At 34.8% G+C, this 26,075-nt stretch overlaps 1 protein-coding gene across 1 annotated transcript in view; it reads left to right on the forward strand.

Annotated features, from left to right (window-relative positions):
* The window catches only part of MARK1 (microtubule affinity regulating kinase 1), a 143,795-nt gene that overhangs the window by 75,979 nt on the left and 41,741 nt on the right, over positions 1-26,075 (forward strand). The window contains 5 exon segments of the mRNA XM_044003527.1: positions 851-916; positions 12,107-12,177; positions 18,861-18,917; positions 25,122-25,358; positions 25,478-25,597. Of these exon segments, the coding sequence (XP_043859462.1) occupies positions 851-916; positions 12,107-12,177; positions 18,861-18,917; positions 25,122-25,358; positions 25,478-25,597 (551 nt within the window).

Consider the following 26,075-nt stretch of genomic DNA (forward strand, 5'->3'; position numbering starts at 1 on the left):
AAATTTGTGTAGTATTTCTTTTAATTTTCCTGTATTTCGTTAAGATTCTGGTTTTAACTTTCGGAGATCTGAAATTCTGTTTCTCATTTCTGTGTATTTAATTTGAAACTTCAGTTTATCTGAAGGCTGCTTTCATTTACTATTATGCTGATTACTTCTTTTTTTTTTTTTTCGGGGCAATGGGGGTTAAGTGACTTGCCCAGGGTCACACAGCTAGTAAGTGTCAAGTGTCTGAGGCCGGCTTTGAACTCAGGTACTCCTGAATCCAGGGCCAGTGCTTTTATGCTGATTACTTCTAACCTCAACAAAAAATTGTTGGCAAAAACTGTCGCTAAAAACTTAGAATGGTTTAGTATTAACATGGTAAGTTTTTAAGACTTAAGAAAAGTGATGAAATTATGACCTAAAGCTAACATTACTTGAGTCTTTTTTCCTAGCGTTTTCAAGACTGTAGAATACAAATGAGTCCTGAGAGTCAAAAGAAATTAGAAACAAATTTTAACAAAAAAAATCTTATAACTGTTGAGTTATGAGACTAAAAAGAACAGTTCCATTTATAAATATAGCTTATAGTGCTTTATCATGTGCTTATTACACATTAAAAAATAAGTGTTAATTTTACTTGGTAGGTTATTTAAATTCATGTAAAAGGAATGTTAATGTAGCTAGTTTTGATTCAACAAAATTTGTATAATCTTGATCTAAAAATATGATTGATAATATATAGTAGTTAATTTTCAGAGTTTTATGAATTTTTTATTTTATTGTCTTGATTTTGAGTGATAACTACTATAATCTGTATTCCATCCTGATAATTATGAAATTATATTTATAATTTCCCTTTTTTTAGTAAAATTATTTGAAGTTATTGAAACAGAGAAGACACTGTATTTAGTAATGGAATATGCCAGTGGGGGTAAGTATGGCTATGTAAATAACTGAAATTTGAAAAAAAAAAGTCTTAAGGGGTGGAATAACATCTAAGGATTATATTAAGTTATATAGTTTAAATATTGTTACTGAGTCTTTTTATTTTTGCTTTTCTCTCTCTCTCTCTCTCTCTCTCTCTCTCTCTCTCTCTCTCTCTCTCTCTCTCTCTCTCTCTCTCTCTCTTGGGGGGGGAGGGGCAGTGAGGGTTAAGTGACTTGCCCAGGGTCACACAGCTCCTGTCAAGTGTCTGAGGCTGGATTTGAACTCAGGTACTCCTGAGTCCAAGGCCAGTGCTTTATCCACTGTGCCACCTAGCTGCCCCTATTTTTGCTTTTCAAAAGCATAAAAATAAAATCATATAAATGTAATATTTACTTGTTTCTAACTAAGGCATTATATGCTCCTTAAATTTAGCTTTCAAACTTTGCTTTCTCTAGAGCCAGTCAAGTACATATTCTGTAGGTAGTGTTTAAAGTTGCTGTTTTAGCAACTCATAGCCTGCTTGCTATGAGTTGCTAAAACTATTTTTCACAATTTGAAGCTCTGGGCCCTAAAAAGAGAAAAACAGCACACCTAAACTGCATTTAATAAAGTTAACTATAGAAAAGCATATGGCTAGCTAGGAAAGGAAAAGAAAGAAATTTACATGATAATTTTGTTGGATATTTGAAAGATATAGCAAGTGGTGCATAGTAGATTTTCAATTTCACTTGCAATCATCCTTTTTATTGTACTATGTTATAGAAGTGCTTGTTTTATTCCATAAATTAAAAATAAATTTAAAAAAGAAAGAAAAGCCTATGCTAGACCAGTTCTTGATTTGCAGATTAAACTGTATTATAATTTCAATTTACACAAATTTTTGGAATAATCCTCAAAATCGAATTTGAGTCATATATTTCTAAATAAGTTAGCAATGAATCTAGAAACATTTGTAATTTAAGTATCAATGAAAACTATATACATGCAGATATATGTATATTAAAATATGTGTAATTCCAAGAATAAAAAGGGTGAGTTTAGGATAGTTTGTTATGGAACTATGGAACAGTGCTGATTTTGAAAGAAATTTCTATTGGTGAGTGACCTGAGTTATTATTTGCAAAGGGATGCAGTTATTTAGTATGCTATAAATAGCATTCTTTTTGCCTTTTCTCCTCTACTTTTCTTTTTAGGTCCGGTGCCCTTATATGTTAAAAATCACAGATTTGGTAAAAAAAAAAAATCATTGACATGTAAATTAACCTTGTTTTTTTTTTTTCAAGAACTAGGAAACTTCCCAGCAGGGCTTAAAGTTATTTTTTTAAAAAAAGATTGCTATGTATTGAAGGCTTTGGAAAAGGATTTTGGAGGCACATTTTAGATATTGCTTATTCAATGTCACCATTCAGCAAGTAGACCCTTTGTCTTTGTGGGAAACTGAATTTCACAATCCAGTAATAGCAGGGGGTTGGTTTGCTGATCCAAGTTAGGAGTGTAACTGTAGGCTTTTGCCTTGAGAAACTGAAATAAGTGGGATTAGAGTAGTTATAGTTGTAAATAATAAGAGAGAAGAAAGAAAATGGATCAAAAGTACAGGCAGAGTCATCTAAATCCTTGCCCCAAACTGTGGGTCACAACCCCATATGGGGTCGTGCAATTGAATGTGGGGGTTACAAAAAATTGGCAGTAGTAAAAGGTTATGTATTCCTATTTTATATACTTATATACCTGGGGTCACTTAAAAATTTCTTGGGGGAAAAGAGGTCATGAGTGGAAAAAGTTTAAGAAGCCCTGACCAAATTATGAGGGTTCCTAACTTAGGAATGCCCAATGTGTGTCTGATTTATGTATGTTCATAGCACCTCCAAATAGCTTTTCCAGTCCAGTAGCACAAATTATACAACTCTTTACCTTTTCCAACCAAAGCAACTTAGGATTTACCTCTCTTTTCTTTTTGGTACTACCCTACCCTCTCTATTACCTACTAATCCCCTATATTGCCCTGGCATCTTTAAACAATGGTTGGTCCAGTGCAAGGTAAGAGGTAGCAATAATAATAATATTATAACTTTTCTCTGACTCAGTTTTCAACAGTCTTTTGCAGGCAACTGGTATGGAACCTCTGCTGCCCCTCTGTCATGCCCTTTCTTCAATTCTATTCAGTCTTTCCCTATCTACAGGCTCCTTCTGTCCTGCCCACAATATGCTTATGTCTCCCTCATATTTAAAAAGCCCTTATGTCATCCTTCCTTCCCCCTATCAGCTCACATTTCTCCTCTTTTGTGGCCAAACTCCCAGAAAAGTCCATCTATAATAGGTATCTTTATTTCCTTTTCTGTCACATTCTTAACTCTCTACAATCTGACCTCATCACTTCTGACCTCATCTTTCAACTAAAACTGCTTTCTACAAAGTTCCTACAGTTCTCTTAATTGACAAATCTAATGGCCTTTTCTCAGTCTTCACCCTTGACTTCTCTGCAGATATTGAAACTGTCTATCATTCTCTTTTCCGTGATACTCTCTTCTCTTCAGGTTTTCTGGACACTGCTCTCTCCTGGTTCTCCTCCTACCTATATGACTGCTCCTTCTCGGTCTCCTTTCATGGATCTTCATCCAAGTCATGTGGACATCCCAGGGCTCCCTCCTTGGCCCTTTCTTTTCTCTCTGTACAGTTTCACTTTGTGATCCAATCAGCCTCCAAGGATTCATTGTCAAATTTATACTTGTGGTTCTCTCCTCGTCATCTCTTAAAAATTTTTCATTTGTGATATATAATTATATTTTATACATATATCAAACATAGATATAATATACACAGACACAAATATGACATAATGTAAATTTTCTACATGATTATATTTAGATATACCTAGATATAGTCTAATACATGTAACTTAGTATTTAAATCCTCAAATAACTGTTTTATAAATAACAAATACATATCTATTTAAATAATTTATGACAAATTTGTTTAAATATAATTATTATATAAATAATACCTAAATAACTTAAAAATGCACTATATATATGTGTGTGTGTGTGTGTGTATAAATACATATATACCTCCTGTACCCTTCCCAGCATACTCCTCCCCAACCTTTCCAGATTAAACATTTTTATTTCTATTTTTCTATTACAATCTCTATCCCTCCCTTGCCCCTTCCCCTTCCCTCTCCTCCAGGCAGTAAATAATCCGATATGGGTTCTGCATATATGATCATGGAAAACATCACCATATTTGTCACTTAATGAAAGAATGTGAAAAAAAAAGCATGCCCCAATCTGTTCCATTAATGTCAGTCCTTTCCCTGGAGGTGGCTGGTATGTTTCATCAATATTCCTTTGGGGTTCACTTGAGTCACTGCATTGCTGATAATAGTCAAGTCATTCACAGTTCTTCATCAAACAATATTGGTGTCTCTGTGTAGAATATTCTCTTGGTTCTGCTCACTTCCCAATACATCATTTCATACGTGTCTTTCCAAGCTTTTTTGAAGCTGTTATTTTTTTTTCAAATATTTATATAGTATTGGGATTAATCATTATTTAAAAGTTTGGTGGAAATTCACTTGTGAATCCATCTGGTCCTAGAGATTTTTCAACTTATTCAACTTCTCCTTCAAAAACCCAGATGCTATACCACTTGGCGTATACATGTTAAGGTGTGACATGACTTCATTGTCCATGGTACCCCTCTGCAAAATATAGTTTTCCTCCCCATCTACCCCAATTAGAACTATTTTTGCCTCTCTTCTGTCTGAAATCATAATTGCTGCCCCTGCTTTCCTTGCTCCAGCTGAAGCATAATAGATCCCGCTCCAACTTTCTACATTCACCCCATGTGAATCATTTTGCCTCAAATGGGTTCACATTTATAGTTAGGATGACTGTCTATCTCTCCATACTATTTTTCATCTGATCATCCTTCCCATTCTGACCCCTCACCCTCTCCTTTCCCACAACTGCCTTACCTATGATCACCGCCTTCCCCAATATCCCCTCCCCCTGAACTTCCCTGTAGGGTAAGAGAGATTTCTATATCAGACTGAATGTATTTGTTGTTCTCTTTTTGTGTGAACTTTGATGAGAGTAAGGTTTAATCTTTGCCCATGTCCCCTATCTTCCCCTCCATTATAATTCCTTTATTTATTTATCTAATTATTTATTTGTTTGTTTATTTTTTGTGCCTCTTTGTGTATTTCCGTTTCTCCGTTCCTACTTCTTCCATGCAATTTCTTTTTAGCCCTTTATTTTATTTTCTATGTTGTTATATCATCAGTGTCACCTTGTGATCATATCCTCTGTCTACATATACTCTTTCTAATCATTCTTATATTATATTTTTAGACTTAGAAATATTATCATACCTTAAATATTAACTTATGACCACAAGCTCTTTACATAAACTCCTAATTGCATTAAAAATTACTTTTACAATAGTTATTGAGAATTACAAATATTATTTTATCATACAGAACTAGAAATAGTGTAACCGTACTAAATTTCTTACAGTTTTTCTTTCCTATTTCTTTTTTACCTTTTTATGTTTCACTTGAACCTTGTAATTGTTTCATTTGAACCTTATATTTGGAAGTCAAATTTCCCATTCAACTCTAACCTTTTAATAAAAAATGCTTTAAATTCCTCTATTTTGTAAAATGTCCATTTTTACATACCCAGTTTTGCTGAGTATGTAATTCTTGGTTGTAAACCTACCTCCTTTGCCTTCCATTATATCTTCCTTGTCATCTCTATGCTTTCCATTCTTTATTTTACTGTTTGTTTAGTTGTCATTCTTTAATTTGATTATCTGATCCTAACTTCTGTGTAACTCCTAGTCTCACCTCTCCAACTATTCTTTAGACATCTTTAATTAGTTTTTCCATAGACATCTTAAACTCAACGTGTCTAAAACTGAATTCATCATTTCCCCTTCCTCCGTGAAACTACCCCTCTTCTGTTACTGTTGAAGATCCCCACCATCCTCTCCTAGTCATCCAAATTTGCAAACTAGGTGTAATCCTCTTCTCTAATCTCCCACATCAAATCTTTTGCTAAGACTTGTTAATTTTACCTTCATAACATTTCTTGTAAATGTCCCTTATCTTGCCTGATAATACTGCCAGGCCCTTATTTTCTCACATATATATATATATATATATATATATATATTTCTCACATATATATATATATATATCCCCTCGGGGCAATGAGGGTTAAGTGACTTGCCCAGGGCCACACAGCTAGCTGTCAATTGTCTGAGGCCAGATTTGAACTCAGGTCCTCCTGAATCCGGGCGGTGCTTTATCCACTACGCCCACCTAGATGCCCCTCATACCTGTATTAATAAAATAGCCTGTGGGTTTAGTCTGCCTTGCACAAGTCATCTCTACTCCAGTCCATCCTCAAAATCCCTCAAAGTGATTTTATTAGAACACAGGCTGACTGTCACCCTCCCTACTTAATAAAATATAGTCACTCTGTATTGCCTCCCAGGATCAGATATAAATCCTCTGCTTAGTGTTCAGGAGCCCTTTGTAATCTGTCTCTCCCTCGTCCCCTGCCCCCAAACACACACCTTTCAGTCTTCTACCTTATACTCTCCCACCCCCCACCTCCTGCCCCATCCATCATATACTCTGTTCCACTGGCACTGGTCTCCTTCTTGTTCCTCACACAAGGCACTGTCTTCATGGCCATTTTCACTGCCTGTCCCTTATGAGTAGAATGCTCTCCTTACTCTCTGCCTCCTGGTTTGGCTGGCTTTCCATTAGGTCCCAGCTATAATCCTACCTTCTGCAGGAAGCTGTTCCTTCGTGACCCCCCCCTCCCACCCCCCCACACCTTATTTCAACATAGGGAAGCTTTTCTTGCTATTTATTATCTCCATTTACCCTATCCATAATTGTTTACATTAGACTATGAGTTCTTTGAGAAGAGAGACTGTATTTTGACTTCTTTTGTATTCCCACAGTTTAGTACAGTACTTGATGCATTGTTGTTATTGTCATTCAGTCATTCAGTTATGTCTGACTCTTTGTGACCAATACTGTCCATGGGGTTGTCTTCACAGGGATACTGGAGTAGTTTGTCATTTCCTTCTCCAGTGATGTGGTGCATGGTAGATGCTTAATAAATGTTTATCAACTGACTCCTAGATAGTTTTCTTCTTCTGTTTTGGTTGTACTGTTCTTTCATGATTCTCCTACTTGACTACTGTATCCTAATTTCCTTTGTTGGACCATTATCCATGTTCTTCCCTCTATGTATAGTTAGAACTTTGGACTGTAGTCTAGGCCCTCTTCTTTCTCTCTCTTCATTGACTTTCTCTTGGTGATTTCATCAACTCCCATTAATTTGAATGATCATCATTGTGGATGACTCCCAAATCTGTGTCTAACCTTCATCTCTCTCCTATTTTCTGGTCCTGTATGAGTAACTTCCTTTGGGTCATATCTACCTAGACTTCAGTGTGCCCCAAATGGAGTTCAAGATATGTTTTCCTAAACGTAATCTTCCGCTTAACTTCCCTATTTCTGTCAAAGGCACTATGATCCTTCTTGTCAACTAGGCTTACAGTCAAAGGGTCATCCTCAACACTTTTCCCTCTCCCTCACGCCCTTATCAACAAACTAAAATTAAAATAAAAGCCTTGGTAATTCTAACTTAGATTCATCCCCATACTCTTTTTCAGAGGCCTTAGCTCAGGCCCTCCTAACTTTTCACCTGGACTATTGCAAAGATCTCCTAATTATTCTTCCTGTTTCCAGATCTTCTTTCTCCAATATACCTCTAAACAGCTGCCAAAGCAACATCCTAAAGCACAGTGGCTCCCTATTGCCTATGGGATAAAAATGTTCATTCTATTGTGAAAGCCTTTCCCAATTTCCTTCCTGCTTTCCAAGTTGTTTGAGTTCTTACTCCAATAATTGTCTTTTATTTACTTATCTCTGCTTGTTGCCTCCCCTTCTCAATATTATGTAAGTTCTTGAAGGTAAGTGTAGACAAATTTTTGAGGAACTCCTCAGTAAAGTTTATTTTCCCAAACACTTTTGCAGGCAACTCTTCTTTTCTTTCTATGTAGATAGCTCCATTTTGAGTTCTTAGCTGACCAGGCCCACCACCACCACCTGGTGGTTATGCAGAGGTGGTTTGGCTTCTTATCTTAATAGCAGCTGCAACATCTAGCATAAGACCTTAGATATGTAGTAGGCACCTGCCAAAAGCTTGTTGAATTGAAATTAATTTTGACTAAGCTCCCTACCTTTTTCTTTGCCTTCCCAGATGCCTTACTCTTGATTTAACTTCTATGAAGAAAGTCCTAGTCATTCTGTCTACTTTTCTTTAGCTTAGGGTATTAGTGAAAGGAGGAAATAAATCAGATGTAAGATTTAAAAAATATATTTATTGCTAACTTTTGTTTTTAAATTACCTACATTTGGGGCAGCTAGGTGGCGCAGTGGATAAAGCACCCGCCCTGGATTCAGGAGTTCCTGAGTTCAAATCCGGCCTCAGACACTTGACACTTACTGGCTAAATAAATAAAATAAAAAATAAATTACCTACATTTCTCTTTATGTTCCTCTCGGGTGGGGGGACTCATAGGTAAGGAACATTGCACATGAATTTTTGATGTGTTAATTGGTTTTGCAGAGATAAGATTTTAATAACCTTCTACTCTCACTGTTACTAATAGTAAAAATTCTTTGAACTTGGTACTTTATGGGTTTCCTGCTTTAGGGATGTAAAAGTAGGAAAGAAGCAATAAGTTTAGGTGAAGTAGAAATAACAAATCAAGCAGTGGACCCCATCCTTATGTCTCCTTCCCTATCACCTGCCCACTTTTTCCAAACTTTAGGTCCTGGCTTCAGATCCAGCAATACTGGCCATAAAGCTAGACTACTACTCTTACTTCTGACAAGGGTTGGAGAAATTTTTTACTTGTAAATTCAAAATCTGAATGTATTTTCCTGTAAAAATGAATCTATAGTGGTTATGGATAAACATTTGTAAAGCTGTTTATATTGCACTAAATTTTCAGCATATTACACATTTAAATAGGCTTATAATGACCACTTTTAAACAATGTTTCTGGTCTAAAGACCTACACATGCAATGTTTTAGAGCACAATCTACTTATATATTTGGAACTGTCTAGAATTTTACTTTAAAATTTTCACTAATCAGATTACAATTAAAAGTGATTTGTGGTATCTCTTAGCTGATTACTAGTTGCTTTCTATTCAGGTGCTAATTGGACTAAGTGACTTTTGAGGTCCCTTCAGAATCTAAAATTCTTTGTTTCTGGTTCAAGAGTGATTTTACATGGGTTCTATAAAACATCAGTGCTGCAAGAGACTTCAGAGGTCATTTAGTCTAAGTACTACATTTTATAGGTGAGGAAAATTATACTTGAGTCAACAGTAACTCAAGACCCAAACCTACATTATCAAGTCTTTTAAAGAAAATTTTGTACAATGTTAATGTAGTTTAATGTGTTTGTGCCTTTTTTGACATGCTGAATTGACTGTTTTAGTAGATTTCGGTTTTTTAAAGTTTATTTTATTCTGGAAATAGTCAACATCGGTTATTGCTATTGTTTTGCCTCAAACTCACATGATAATTTTGGGAGATTGATATTCATTAATACAATTTGCAAGTTATTATGGAATCTGAGTTCTAAAACATGTAATAGACTTAATATTAACCAAAAACTTAAAGACTACATAATTTGTTCAGCTGGTTCTTTCTGCCTTCTTGAGAATTTCTTGACAGTATGAGAGATAAGCCTAATTAGGAATTTATATATTTAGGTGCTTTTCCTTTACTAAGTTGAGGGGGGGTTTAAGGTGAGCATGACTAGCAGGCCAAAGGGCCCTTGACAAAGTAAAAATTTTGCATTTCATAATCATTTGCAAGGATGTATTGATTATGAAAATATAAAGCATTTTAACTTGTGGCATAGTAGGTCAACTTTCTGTCTTAATGGAGGGACATAGTAACATGGATGATATAAAGCATAAGATAATCATTGCTTTACTTCATTCATATTTTACTTCCTTAAGCTCTGTGATAGTGATTTAGAAGCCATTTTCTTATTCTTGTTGTCTTCAATGATATTGAATTCATTCTGAAAAATGTGTACAAAGTTCCTCTCCTTTAAAGTTTTGTAAAACATATGAGTCCTTTCATTTGACAAAACCTCCAGAAATACAGCATGGGGAACAAAGAATGAGGCAAATTTATCTTTGCTGGTTATAGGTCAGTATGATTCTGGCCTCAGCAGTGGGGCTGTGGTACTTCAGTGTCTTTGGAGCAGGGCATCCTGTGGGATGGTTTTTGCATCATTGACAGTTAATCCAAATGATTCTAGAGAGACTAGGGTTGGTAGAACTACTCTGGAGAATTCTATGCCAAACTGGCCTTGTAGACTCATTGAAGTTCCCTAAATTGGCCCTATTACTATCTGTTCTCTTGAGGTCCTTCAGATTGAGAATTACCTTGACTACATATATACTAAACCAGATCAGGGATTTTCCCAGCATGACCCATACAACCAAGGGCAATCTGAAATTGTCCTTTGTATTTGAGGAAAAGAGAGTCAATGGCAATTTCCTATTCTTTCTTTTATTCTTATAATCTAGTGTATTCAAAGCACACAATTCAAAGCTTAACTCAAGTATGCCCACTATATAATGCCAATCTAATTCCCAATCTGCTAAATCCTCCCTACCAAAATTACCTGGTATTTATTTTGGTTTGTTTTGTATGTATTTATATAGTTGCGCATATTTTACATACAATAGAATCTAAGCTCCTTGAAAGCAGGGGCCTTGTTTTATTTTTTGTCTTTTTATTCCCAGTGTCAGTTTATTTTTGATACTTAAAAAAAACCATACTTGTTTCCTTAGGTTTTCTCAGAACTACTCTTAGATCACTTTAAATTAGACTAGAAATAAGGAACTATTCAGTCTTTTAAAAAATTATAGTCATATTGGGGATATACAATTTCCTTTACCTTTCTATCATATACAAGATCATATTTCATTGTAGTAAATATTAGTGTGTTACTATTTAATTGGCTATGATTATACTTTACTTGGTAATTAGCTTCTTATTATGTTGATGACTGGCATAAATACTGAAAACCAAAGTGTGAAAACATTTATATGGAGAGTTAAGTGGTAGAAATAGGCTAGAAGAATTAGATGACTTCTATTGCTTTCAGATTCAATTCAGCAAATATTTTATTGAGTACTTTATGTTCAACACACTATGCTTGGTCCTGAACAAATGGGGGAAAAAATAATAGCTGGTCAGTTATCTAGCATTTTTACAGTTTGCAAAAATACTTTACAAATATGAACTCATTTTATCCTCCCAAAACCCTGAAAGATAGGTGCTATATTACCCACATCTTTACAGATGAGGAAACCTGAGGCACAGAATGGGTTAAGGACTTGCCCAGGGTCCCACAGATAGCAAATCCCTCTCTGAAGCTGGATTTGAATTCAGGTTCTTGTTCACTCCAAACTACAGCACTCTCTCCACTGCAATACCGGCTGCCTCCGTGTACCAGGTACAGAAGCATGATGCTATCTGAAGCTTTGAGGAGTTTGCTGAACAGTGGAGGAGACAATGGTATAGACATCAGGTCTCTAGATGTTCACAGAGGGTGAGGACACTCAGTTGGGCTGGAGTGAGGGGACTTTATGCAGAAGAAGTGGTTTTAGTAAGACTGAAGTTTAAAATATGCAGGAGAGGGTCATAAATAAGATGACTTGTTTTTGTTTTTTCTTGTTGAAGTATTGTAAATCTTGAATCTTTTAGTATCCAAAAAATATGTTCCAAAGCCAAATCTGAGTTATATTTGTGATTTTTTTTGATGACCTAATAATAGAGTTGACTTGACCGTATTTCTAAGAAAACACCAGAAAGCAAGGTTTTCTGGTTGTGCATTATGTATATATGTTTTTTATGAGTTTTACTAAAGTATGACATCTGGTTATGATCATAAACATGCAAGCAAGCTTTTTCACCCGAGTCTAATAGTTTATTAATTATCAGTTATTAATTAATAATAGACAAAAATTGTTGGCCTATGGCCTGTTTAAAAACAACCTGAAATTGCATATATCTTTAAATTGAAAAATAATGCTTATTTCACTGTCTGCTTTACCTTTATGACTCAGGTGAAGTGTTTGATTACTTAGTTGCCCATGGAAGAATGAAGGAGAAAGAGGCCCGTGCAAAATTTAGACAGGTATGGAAAGTATTTTCCTGATATTTTCAGTAGCATAGATAATGGCCAATGTCACAAGGTTGGAAATCAGAATTCAAAAGTCATATTTTTAAAAGTAAAAAGTAAAATTCAGGGTTTTTTATACTGTAGTATACTTTGTTAAGGTTTGGTTTGTTTGGGTTTTTTTTTTTTTAAGGAAATGCTCCCTGAAAGAAAAAAAAAGGCCTGAATATAAAGTTAAATAGTTATATATGGTTATTTTTAGGCCTCTTACAAATGAATCATCAAGCAGCCAAATTTTGTATAACAGTGACTCACACTATTCAACACTTGTACATCTTGAATAGAGATTACATTCTAACAAAGCTATTCCCATCAAATTTTGATTTAGTATATACCATATAGACATCATAGTGAGTCTCTGTGTAATAATATCTCTGAAACTTAGATATAATCTCTTAAGCCTCTCAAATGAATGAATTAAAGAAAAAATATTATTGAGTACATACTGTGTACCAACAGATATGGCATGAATGTTAACTATAATAATTTTATCTGGAAATTTAACTGATATAAATTAGAGGAGACCAAAAGAGCCCAGAGAGTGCTTTAACAAACATTTGACTTAATGTTTGAAAGAAAAATATGACTGCTGGAGGCAACATTGGGTTAGAATATCAATTAATTTATAAAATCTTACCAAGAAATGTTCTGGAAAATTATGATTAGTACTATCTTGTTAAGCAGAAGCAGTGAAGGGTAAAGCTAGTTTAATGAAAGTTGATAAAGATAGACAACTAATCAAAGTCATCCTTTGCATATTCAAAAATAAAAATGGAAGGATGGTTACAAACAGAAGGAAAAAAGGAAAGGATTTTTAAAAAATAACAACTTTTTTCTCCATCAAAGATGATGAAACTACCACACTTGGACCTTAACATCAGAGTCCGAAATGTGCTTGTAGAGGAGCTGGAAATGGCACTAAAGATAATAAAATCAGGAAAAGTAGCAGGTTTGAACAAGGCTATATAGATGAAATATATGCTGGAGGCAGTACACTTGTAATTATGTTGAGGGTTCAATTTACAAGATAGCTAAAAGGAAGGAAACATGCCAGAAATGAAAAAAAAAATACCAAACCTTGTTAATAATTCAAAAGGTGACTGAAAGAATGTCAGTAATTCTGAGCCTCCTTCCTACTCTCCTGTCCATATAAAATCTTTATCAAAAGTCATGTCTACACAAATTAGGGGAAGCCTATAGGTGAGAGTATTTGTGGGAAGTAAGCAGGTTTTGTAAGTTATAATTTTTAATTGGGCCACATCATTACTATTTCACAATTAGCTGAAGATTTAGAAACTAGAAGATCTATTTTGCTTATTATTTGTTGATTATAAAAAAGCATTTGACCGACTAGAACAAAATATACCCTCAAAGATAATTTTACAATAAGATGGTTTTTATCTGTATAAGATTTCTTGGAAGATGTCACAACACAGATAACACTGTTCAGTGATACTCTGATAATGAACATCAGGTGAGGCTTGAAATAGGGATAATCATTCGCTGAAAGTACTCTCCACGATGATGCAGGAGATCAACAGAGTCTGGGGTCAAAGATGGTTCTCCTGATTCTCTTGTTCAAAGATGAAATTGTGTGGATTGCATCAAGCCCAAGAACACTGGAGAACCACCTAGATGCAGTCTGTAACCACTCAACTGTTTAGCCTGTTCTATCCATCCATACAGGAAAGACCAAATAGCTGGGTTGTCTAGATGTTCAACATACATTTGGAAGGATATCACCTGAAGTTTGTACAACACTAGCTTAGAATAGCTGGGTCCAAAGTTGAACAGGAGAAAGGGCAGTGGATAGCTATCAGGAAATTTCAGAAACTCTTTTACTGACCCCAAATCTCATGAAATTAAAGATCAGCCTTTTGAATACTAACTTTTTTGGTATTGCTTTCTGGCAGTAAAATTTGTAACACCTCTGCCTTTGAAATCCTAAAAATTGAGTATCACAATGAGAGTAATGGAGAGATAGATACATGGTATATGTTAGCAGACAAGTGGCACTTTAATAACCACGAGACATTGTGAAGAACAGGAGTAAAGAATGGCCATAAGGGAAATAAATATAATTTGCTCATATGGAATGACAAGTGTTATGTTGAAATGGGATAAGTAGACATGAGTATTCTGTCTATGCTCCCAGTGTATCAAGGAACAGAGGAAGGTCATCAGCACATTAGATGTATCCCCTGTGACATGGGCCAGAATGGTCATGGTTTTTAAACAGGCATGAATAAGTTGCAAAACTTATTGGAGAGAATTCCAAATCAATAAGGTCAAGAATTCATTTGAGTATGTGCTAAGCACTCTGCTAAGTGTGGAGGATACAAATAGAAATTTGAGAATTGCTGTTCTTGGAAGTCTTACATTCTAATTGGGGGAGACAACATAGTTAAAAGTAAATAGAATATGTTTGTGGATCCTTAAAAAAAAAAACCTCCAGGAGCTTAACTATACAGAACTCTGGTGTACATATATAATACATAGAGTTTTAGATGCTGTCCATATTCAAAAGATGACATTACTATTGTGGTTAATATCCATGCTTTTGGTTTTAAAAAGGTGTTAGTTTTGTTTAGTATTGTTAGGTGAACATGGATCTTATAAGCAAGGAAGAAACTCATAGTCACTGTTTTATCTGGGGCACAAATTCTTATTAGAACTCACACATGGAGTTTGTCTAGTTTATATTGAATTTCCAGTAAACTCAAACTAGATGGCCTCCTAGCTTGATCCCCAAATCTGAGAATCTGTGATTCTGTGAAGCCTTATAAAAGTGAATCTTTTCTTCAGCTATCAACAGTGCCTCCCCTTTCTAAGGTCTCTTTTTATGGTTCATCATAAAATGTAAATTATACTGATTACTCAGTTTATTATCAGTCTTCCATAAAAACTAGGGTAAATAGAAGTTCACTTTATCTAAAATTATTATAGGATATTTAGGATCTTTTTACAAAATGTTTGTCCCTAAGACTTTTTCTATACCTGATGTGTTGGATTTTTCTCTGGTAGCTTATTAAAAGTGTTTATCTTTTATTCCTGGAGGCCCTTATCTTATGTGGCCATAGGTAAGCTATTTTAGCCACAGAATGTTCTAGGTGACTCTCTAAGATTGTAAGTTTCTCAGAGGGTGTTGTCCTTGTACCTTCAGTGGAAAAAATTTGTTACACTGGAATTTTCTTTCACATCGGTGGAAATTGTACACATGCACCAAGACATCCTCCACACCCCCACCTCTACCCCCCAAAAAACCCAAAAATCAAAACCTAAGGTCACCTAGCCGTGTGTCCAGAGCAGTTTCTGAAAGTATTTATGTCTAAACATTTGACCCTCACTTATTCCTGTAGTTTTGTTGTTAATAAAGAAGTAACCTTGGGGCAGCTAGATGGCGGCAGTGGATATGAGCACCGGCCCTGGATTCAGGAGGACCTGAGTTCAAATCCTGCCTCAGACACTTGACACTTACTAGCTGTGTGACCCTGGGCAAGTCGCTTAACCCCAGTTGCCCCACTAAAAAAAAAAAAGTAACATTGACAACTGAGGCATTGTCTGTGCTTGGATGAAATATTAATCATCAGTTGAAATATAAAATTTTGTGTATTACTTTTATTCCTTTTGGATTAACAGAAAATCTTCAAGAAAAACCTCCTTACAGTTAAACAGATTGGATGTATTTTTCAAGCTTGACATAATTATTTCCTTAACTTTATTTGTTTAATCTTATGCATAAACTGCCTTTGTAAACAACCATATTCTATAGAGCAGTTATTGAAAGTGTCATATCTGCATTTTTGGAGCTTATGGCTTAGTAAAAGGAGAGTCAGGACCAAAAAAATTACCAACGATTATTAAAAATTAATTGTTTCCAAAGTGGACAGGGACTTGTTTTGCAGTACTTGGAGCTGTAAGAGACTTTCGAAATCAGATGATTTAGTCTGATCATTGTTATGGATGAAGAAACTGAGATCCAAGAGAGTCTTAGCAGTTTGCCCAAGGTCACAGAGGTAGTAAGTAATAAGTGGAGGAGCCAGGATTCAAGCCCAGGTCTTCTGACATGAAATCAAATACTTTTCTCCTGAAGTCACCTATAGAACACCTCATGAAGTAGGCTCTTAAATACTTGTTCAAGGATTTGTTATTTAAGTGGACTTTGTGGAGGATCATAGGATCAACAAACGAGAACCGAAAGAGACCTTGGACTCCACCTAGTCCAACACTTATGAGTCACGTGGGATGAGAGGGCATAGATGGGTATTGCTAGAGTGAATACCCAAAGCAGCGAGATCATAGATACATCAGATTATTCATAAACGTGGATATGTTAAATCAGTTTAAATCCAAAAGAAGGTAAAGAAGGATGCAATTTCCTCCATCCTTATTTCCTTTTTATGATATGTGTTATTCTTTGGCATTGTGTAAAAATAATAGTTTTTAAAATTCTGGAAAAAAATTAACTTTTCACAGAAACAAATCAGTCTGTGTCATTGAGTTGTATTTTTGGATTAAAGCTTTCTTCTTGATTCTAAATGGTACTTTAGGAAGGTCCATTTCCCCTTATGAAACTTAACTAAATTTTATTTAGTAACATATCATAAAACCCATTCATATAGAAGAATATACTTTTAAGTTGAGCCTCATAGTGCATTTATGAATTGAATCACATTTTCCACGTGTAGTTCATATTCCTTTTTCCAAATGATCACTTCCAAACTACTTGTAAAACACTAGAAAGACAGTGGAATGATTTCCTTTAGAAACCTTATACATCAGAATTGCCGTGACAGCTTGTCAGACATATCATTGTGAACCATAATACATGGCATCTAGTGGGACCTGTTAAGCATTCCCTATATGTATCTATTAGGTGGCTTGGTAGTACCCTCAGTGCTCCAAAATTTTTGTAACTCTAGTAACAGTGGCAGTAATTTTAATGCAGGAGATAATTGAGAGCCATGTGTGAAAGCCATGACTCTTCATTATTTACAGAAGCACTTACCCAATATAACCCCATACTGTTGGTGTTGGATTATTAAGTTTAGTTGTATCATTATATAACTTGATCAAGATTATATAACTTGTTCAAATGAACAAAATGGTGTTAAAATGGCCACCTTATGCAGGAGTCCTTTCTTATTCCCCCCAGCTGGTGGTGCCTTCCTTCTGTGAACTCTGTATGTATCTTGTATTTACTTATTTATATTCAAGTTGTCTTCCCCAATAGAACGTAAATTTCTTGAGAGCAGGTAATATTTTTACTTCTTTGTATACTTAGCACTTAGCATAGTTCCCCTTGCACAGAGGAAGTACTTAACAAATACTTGGTGATTGCTTGATTGGCAGTATTTCAATAAAGTTTATAGTTACTTTAGTAACTGGTATACATACTTACAATGAAAATTATGTGACAATGTCATAGCACATAGCTAAGGAAATTACTTCAAATCAGCTTCCAGCCATTGTTGAGAATGACACAGATTGATAAAGTGCATATATTTCTACATTTCTTCATCTTATCATCTTTCAATTCAGTATCTAGAGTTTCTTCACTTCAATTTTCCATATAAGCTTGATGTGCTTGCATGAACTAGTAGTTTTAGACTCATGACCTTCAGTGTCCATACTTCAATCTTTGTTTAGTAGTAACATTTTAAAAGTACACTGATATTACTCAAAAATCAGATGCAGTTATGCTTTTGTTCCTTTGTCCCCCACATAATGCAATTAGAGTAATTGATACCAACAAATACTCTTTCTTCACCATAATTTAAATAGTTTTAGTTACATAATGTAACTTGTTTAAGTTATATTGTACATTTAAACAACAAACAACAAAAGCCAAACTGTGATGCTCAATTTGTCATGGTGATAGTCATTAGTATGAAATTCTACCTTCATTACATTACACAAACCATGATATTAGCTTTGGAAGGAACCTCCAAAGACCAGTTCCTTCATTTGACAGGTGAGGAAACAGACCTTGAATGATTAAATAACTTGAACCCAGATCTTCAAGTCTGTGTTCTATTCCCCTCTCTCTGTACTGCTTAATTACTGCCTCAGAGTCCTTTCTGTGCTTATATTTACATGATAAAAAACGGTAGAATATAGTTATACCATATTCATATTTTAATTATGAGTTCCCTACTTAGCATTTGCATCTTAATAGATACAAAATATCTTGTAGCTTCTTGTTTAAAATAAAATTTAAAAATCTGTGTTTCAGATTGGCATTATTGTTTTTTCATAGATGAGGTTGAAATGTACCAAAGATTATTGTACTGCTTTGAAACAGCAAAGATAGATCATTAGCACAGATAACATAATTTTGAAAATATGAAAAGAAGCTAGCCCACATAAAAGTACTTAAATTTCATGAAAGAATTAAGGAGTATTAATACTTTTAGAGAGAGCATTTTCAATGTCTACTTGACATCTTTAAAGAAGAAATTTCTACTTACTAAAACTTTAAACATTCCTCATTTGTTAAAGGAAAGTCATAGTGGAAAAACTAAATGTAACTTTGGAATTTGATAATTGATAGTTGAGATATATCTGAAACATGGGAAAGGGAAAATCGAAGAAAAAATTTCTATATAATTATCTTGAATTTTTAAAAAAATGTTTTCCAGATTGTGTCTGCAGTACAGTATTGTCATCAAAAGTGTATTGTACATCGTGATCTCAAGGTAAGTAGTTGATTTTCTGACTTTACAAACTATAACTCATATCAGAAAAAAATATTATTCATTATGATTAAGGATCCAGAAGCTCAGTAAAATAGAAAAGTTTCTTATAAAATATTTTGTGGATTCTTAGATAAATAACTTGCTTTCATTTTAATTCAAATATTAGAATAAGCTGCTTCAGGCAGTAGTGGATTTTCAAATGTAAGCTATATCAGTGGTTTCCAAAGTGGGGATTCCATACTCAATTGAGCCAAGACACAACCCCAAGGGGTAACCTACAGCATCCCATGTTCAACACAAATAGCTGATTGTGGGGTTAGTCATTTTTATGTGTTAAAAAAAGTATTCTAAAGTAATGTATTACACACATTTATCTAGGAGAGAGAGGTTCCTAACATGGTGCCCTTGAACTTATTTTTTAAAAACTATTTTATGATAACTATATTTCAGTATAGCTTTTATTTTGTAATCCTGTGTATTTTATGTATCAAAAAAAATCCACAAATTTTTCTGAGAATGGGACCATAGGCTTCACCAGAATGTCAAAGGGATCCATAACACAAAAAATGTTAAGAATCCCTGATCTAGAGCTTATAGTTTGTTAAGCAATTTACTCACACTGATTCTCTAGGTAGGTAGTGCAAGTAATCTTAGTTACATTTTATTAGACAAGTAAACTGAGGCTCAGAGAAATTGTCACACAGATTGTAACTGTCAGAACCAGGACTCAAACCCAGGTCTTCTGACTTCAAGTCTAATATTTTGGGACTTTGATTAAAAATATAATGTAGTATTCCTAAGCAACATGCATTTGTTTTTAGTGATTAGATAATACATGTTTCAAGTGACCTTAGAGAGCATAAGATTTCAAGCTGGAAAAGACCTTAGATATCATAGACTTTCTCATCCTCTCATTTACAAATTACAAAATACAAGTTGAGAATTGGAAGAGGACATTTAAATTTCAATCCCTTTGCAAAATGGGGCACCTAGGTGGTGGAGTGGGGATAGAGTTTGGGCCTGAAGTCAGAAAGACTTGTCTCTTGAGTTCAAATCTGTCCCAGACACTGGCTTTGTGACCTTAGGCAAGTCACTTCACCCTATTTGCCTCTATTAAGCCTCAACTGCAAAATGATGAGCTGGAGTAGGAAATGGCAAAGCACTCCAGTATCTTTGTCAAGAAAATCTCAAATGAGGTCACAAAGAGTTGGACATGACTGAACAACAACAACAAAATATGCAGAAAGAATCCCCAGCATAACATACTAAAAGATCTTCCAGCCTCTACTTGATGAACTTTATTGGTGCCATTTTTATTAGCTGTCTGAATGTGGACAGCTCTAATTATTAGGGAGTTTATTCATACATGAAGCTCAAATTCTCGTTGAAGTATCACCCATTGCTCTTAGTTATCTTTTCTGGAACCAAATAGAACAAGTTTAAATTTCATCTTCATGTGATGATAGTCCATCACAGACAGTTATCTTATTCCTGCTGAGACCAGTGTTCATAGAATGTGCACCGAAAGCCTTTCACCATCTTGCATTGCCCTAGTCTCTGGTTCATTGATATCCTACTTAAACTCTAGTGCCCAGAACTGAACATAGTATTCTGGATGTGGTCTAACCAGCATAGAATAAAAGCAGATTAATACCTCTTTATTTCTGGAGGTTACAGTTTTCTTATTGAAGTAAAAAAATCACATCCTTTTTTTGACTGCCATATCATGCTGTTGGATCTTATTGAGCTTGCAGTCAATTGAAACACCCAGATCCTTTTCAGATATGAAATTAACTTTTTTGATTATGTACCCCATCAATACAAATTTTGACCATTTCCAATACATATATTTACTTATTTATAAGTTACTTGTATGCATTTTACTAATAATTACATATATCATACAGCAGACAAAAATAGAAATTAAAAGGGTGAAATAAAGATTAATATTTGCTCTTGAAATAAATAAAGGAACCACATGGAGTTTACTGAAAAGTAGAATTGATATGGTCAGTCCTATGCTTTTAGAATATAATTTGTCATTGTGTGGAGAGGAGATCAAAAATGAGAGAGGCACAAAATAGGAGTCCTATTATAGTACTCCAGACAATAGGTAATAAGGGCATGAAATTGGGTGGTGGTTGTATGAGTAGAGGAAGGGATTAAGTGCAAGAGATATTATGTAAGCACAATCTATCAAGATCTGGCAAATAATTGAAAATATAGGGTGAAAGAGAATGAGGAGTCATTGTTGACACTGAGCTTGCACACCTAGATGACTATAATAAGATGACTTTAGATGACTAGATCCTTGGCAAAGATTAGGAAGTTTGGAAGAGGGACAGTTTGGGGTGAAAGATACTCTAATGAAATCTGTGATACAAAGGTTCTGTAACTGCTCATCTTGTTCAGTTTATTCTAACCCACTGAAAATGAAAAGGGGGATGGTGGGTAGGAACTCCACTCATTGGAGACCAGGAACACAGATACAACTAAGGCTGCCTGCTACACACCCAAGGTAATGGAAAAACAGTGTGTGGCTCTTTGGGGGCAGAAGAAATTCTGCGTATGTGGCTACTTGTACTGGTGCAAGTGCTTGGGTCATGGTCTCCCTTGGGGTGCCCTACATTAGGAGGAAAAGAGGAAATGTTGAAAGTCTGCATAGCCATAGGTCAGTTGTAGGACTGAGCAGGAGGAGAAAGTTGAGTAGTAATGGGCAAAGGGTGTGTGGTTATGTCAGAGATTAGTCCCACAATTGGCAGTTGTGTTAAATGTTGGATGCTGTGTACCCCCTTGGGGTTGTGTCATAGCTAACTTAGAGTACGGAACCTCCACTTTGGAGTCCAGTGATATAGCTTACATTTGAAAACCCTAGTTCTAGGAAAACCCACTACTGCCTGAGGCAGCTCTTTCTAATCTTTTGTGAGTATAACTGTAAAAAAAAAAATATTTTCCTCCCATTGGGCCAAAATATGCTTCTATTCCTTGGCCAAGGCAAGACAACTACTGAGTCTAATGATAGATCATTAAAAACAATTACATGAAATAAAATTTCCTCTGTTATTGTCAAGTGTACATAATTAGAATTGTAGAATCATTGTTCTAGCACTAGAATGAATCAAGGACTGGACTTGAAGTCTGAAGAGCCTGCATTTGACTCTTAAGTAACGACACTAGCAATGTGGCCATGGCTTCTCTAAACTTCATTTTCTTATCTGTAAAATTGGGAAGATAATACTTTGTAATAACAACTTCATGGGGTTGTTATAGAGAAAATACATTGTAACTCTAAAAAAAAGTAGGTGCGAGCTATTATTGACTAGTCTAACACTTTCTTTTTTTAAAGAATTAAAAGCTAAAACCGATAAAAGTAAGAGGATTTGCCCAAGATCACACGCTAGTAATGAATAGTAGTTATGTCTGGTCACTCTAGTCACTCCATTATACCATGCCATGTGAATTACCTTCTGTTGAATCTATTTTCAGTGGCATTGTATGATTATGTTAATTACTTGAGATAGCTTTTTTAATTCTGAATACTCATTACATCCAATTGCTTGTTCTGAAAGGTTTTAGGCAAGGGAAACCAATGGCTTGTAATTGTGTTGAAAAAAAAATGTTTTTAAATACATTTTCTTTTCTTCAGTTCATAATTGTAGTTCCTTAATTGATATGGTAACAAGTAACGAATAGGTTTCTTTATTGACTTCTGAGTAATATGCATTTTTAGTTCTTTGGACACTAGAATGGTTCATGACTTATAAACAAATAGCAACAAATGGTAGAATGTTGATATTAAAAAGATAGACATTCATTTCTAAGAAATGTTTGGTTATCATTAATTTCCTGAGAAAAATCTAGTCTCTTCTCAATCTGCCCATTCTCAGTATTCAAGATATAGATAGATATAATGATAAATAAGTTCTATAAGCTACCCATCCCACTATAGTAGTACTTTGGTGCAGATGGTTAGGTCACATAGTGGCATAAACGGAAATCATAACAGATACGGCACCATTAAATAATTACTGGAATAAATAATGCCATCAAAAATAATTTTTTAAAGGTGTATTGGTTGTATAGCAAAAATGAAGTTTAGGGGCAGCTAGGTGGTGCAGTGGATAAAGCACCGACCCTGGATTCAGGAGGACCCGAGTTCAAATTCAGCCTCAGACACTTGACACTTACTAGCTATGTGACCCTGAGCAAGTCACTTAACCCTCATTGCCCTGCCAAAAAAAAAAAAAATGATGTTTAACTAATAAACAACTTGTGTGCCACATTGGTACCCTCACAGAGATAGGAAAAAGTGAAGAACTCCAACACATTGTATGGACCCCCTACATGAATTTAGGAAAAGACATGAATGAGGACATGGATGTACTGTGCTAGGCATTGTTGGAAGGAGTGTCCATATTGATGAGATCATAAATCCATTTGAGTATTTAAATTGAATTTATTTTCTCAGAAATGCACATTTTCCTACAAATATTAAAATGGGTTTTAGTGGGGCAGCTAGGTGGCGCAGTGGATAGAGCACCAGCCCTGGAGTCAGGAGTACCTGAGTTCAAATCGAGCCTCAGACACTTAACATTTACTAAGCTGTGTGACCCTGGGCAAGTCACTTAACCCCCATTACCTCACTTTTAAAAAAATGGGTTTTAGTTCATTATCACAGCATCACAAATATAATTTCTCACCCCTTTAAAAATCATTTTAATATTTTTGGAATCTGAATCACATTTATTTTCCCTTGGCAGAGCTTTGGAAAAAAGATGCTATTTATAATTTAACCAATAATTTAGCCAATTTTTGATGTGTCAGTTACTTATGGTGAAAGCTTTTCAATCATGTTTTATTAAGTTAGTTAACAACATCTTTTTTTAATATGGAAAGGAGGGCAGCTAGGTGGCGCAGTGGATAGAGCACCAGCCCTGGAGTCAGGAGGACCTGAGTTCAAATCCGGCCCCAGACATTTAACACTTACTAGCTGTGTGACCCTGGGGAAGTCACTTAACCCCAATTACCTCACCCCCCAAAAAATAATAATAATAATATGGAAAGGAAAGTTTTATTACTAGAGGCTAATGTATAATTATTAATTTATTTTTGTTGAATATTGTATATTTTTGATGACTACTACCCAACCTGGTTGACTTATATTTAGATTTTTCTGCTTTTTTACTAGATATGTACTTAATTCCTTCAGTTTGTCTGCTTAGTTGTTTTGGGGAAACAGCTCAGTTGTGCAGTCAATAGAGTACAAGACCTGGAGTCAGGAAGAATTGAGTTGAACTCAAGCTTTAGACACTTAGTATCTGTATGACCCTGAGCAAGTCACAACCTTTATTGCCTCAGTTCCCTTATCTGTAAAATGGTGATAATAATAGCACCTACCTCCCATAGTTGTTGTGAGGATAAAATGTGATAATTGTAAAGCATTTAGCAGACAACCTAACACACAGTAAGCAATATATAAATATTAACTCTTATTATTACCTGTTTCCTCATCTATTGACTGAGGGAATTATCCAGTCCTATATTTATATCTATATATCTCTGTCTGTTTGTCTGTCTACCTATATTATAGCTCTATGCCAGATAAGCTCTTTGGATAAATCTGGTGTCAGTCCTAGCTCTGATACTCATTGTGTGATCATGGGCAATTCTCTTAACCTCAACCTCTTTCAGCCTTAATTTCTTCAGCTATAAAATGCGAATAAAAGCTGTAGTACTTATACATTTGTGAAGATCAAGTGAGATAATATACATAAAGTATTTTGCAAATCATCAATCATTATATAAATGTCAGGTATTCTTATCATTGTCGTAAACAGGGAAGGGTTATGGACAGGCTTAAGTGAAAACTGCATTTATAAGAATACTTTTATAGTATACATTTAATTTTACGTTTTAAAAATCAGGTTTGAAAAAAAGAAAAAAAAATCAGGTTTGTTAGAACTAAACTGAGTATGTACTTAAAGATAAGGCTGTGTTTCCAAGCCTTTGAAATGGTATTTGTTAGAATTAAATTGGATAATTATAGGAAGATGAGGCTACTTCTAAGATATGAAAATGGTATTTAGTGAGAAGAATAAAAGGAAACTTTAAAAAATTATCTGAAACATGGCTTTAATTAGGCAAAATGTGTTTCCATATAAACTTTCCTTTGTAAATCATTTTCTTTTAACATTTTCCTCCTAGGCAGAAAACCTTCTTCTTGATGCTGACATGAATATTAAAATTGCTGACTTTGGTTTTAGTAATGAATTTACAATTGGAAACAAATTAGACACATTTTGTGGAAGTCCTCCCTATGCAGCTCCTGAACTTTTCCAAGGAAAGAAATATGATGGCCCTGAAGTAGATGTATGGAGTCTTGGCGTCATTTTGTATACATTAGTCAGTGGATCACTGCCATTTGATGGTCAGAATCTAAAGGTAACAGTTTAAACTCAGGATAAGTTTTTCCTCTAAAGCTTTATGGCTTCAGTAGTTGGCTATATATATATATATATTTGCCCATACATATGAAAACATATTTTTTTCCCTCTATCAAGGAACTGCGGGAGCGAGTCTTACGAGGAAAGTATCGTATTCCATTCTATATGTCTACAGACTGTGAAAATCTTCTGAAAAAATTATTAGTACTGAATCCAATAAAAAGAGGCAGCTTGGAAGTAAGTCATTTATGGAAACAAACAAAACATTCCAGTGATGGAAAAGCTTTTCTACAACTTTTGCAAAAGTCTGTACTTTTTAGGAAAATTGAAAGTTTTGTGATGCATTGAGCTAGAAGAAGTTTTATTTTAAAAAAACAACCCATGACTTATAAGGTTTATTCTTTGTCCAGTGAGGGCTTTCTGGAAAGAGATTTCTTTCTTATTTGTTCTACTGCGAGTTATTGGATATTGTGCTTTAAGACATTATGACAATAGGAATGCAGGTTACTTTTACTCGGAGTTGCAAAAGATCCTACCTGAAAAATTAAGTAGTTAGCTAGAAAAGGTAACAGAGTGCCTTGAATATGGTAGGTACTTACTTAATAATTATTTAATGAATTAAAATGTCACAAAGTGAAATCTAATGTGTAAATAATAATTCCTTGTAAGGTCAATAATAATTCAAAATTATACATCACTTCAAGGTTTACAAAAT

Source organism: Dromiciops gliroides, chromosome 4 (assembly GCF_019393635.1).
Source record: "Dromiciops gliroides isolate mDroGli1 chromosome 4, mDroGli1.pri, whole genome shotgun sequence".
Taxonomy (NCBI): domain Eukaryota; kingdom Metazoa; phylum Chordata; class Mammalia; order Microbiotheria; family Microbiotheriidae; genus Dromiciops; species Dromiciops gliroides.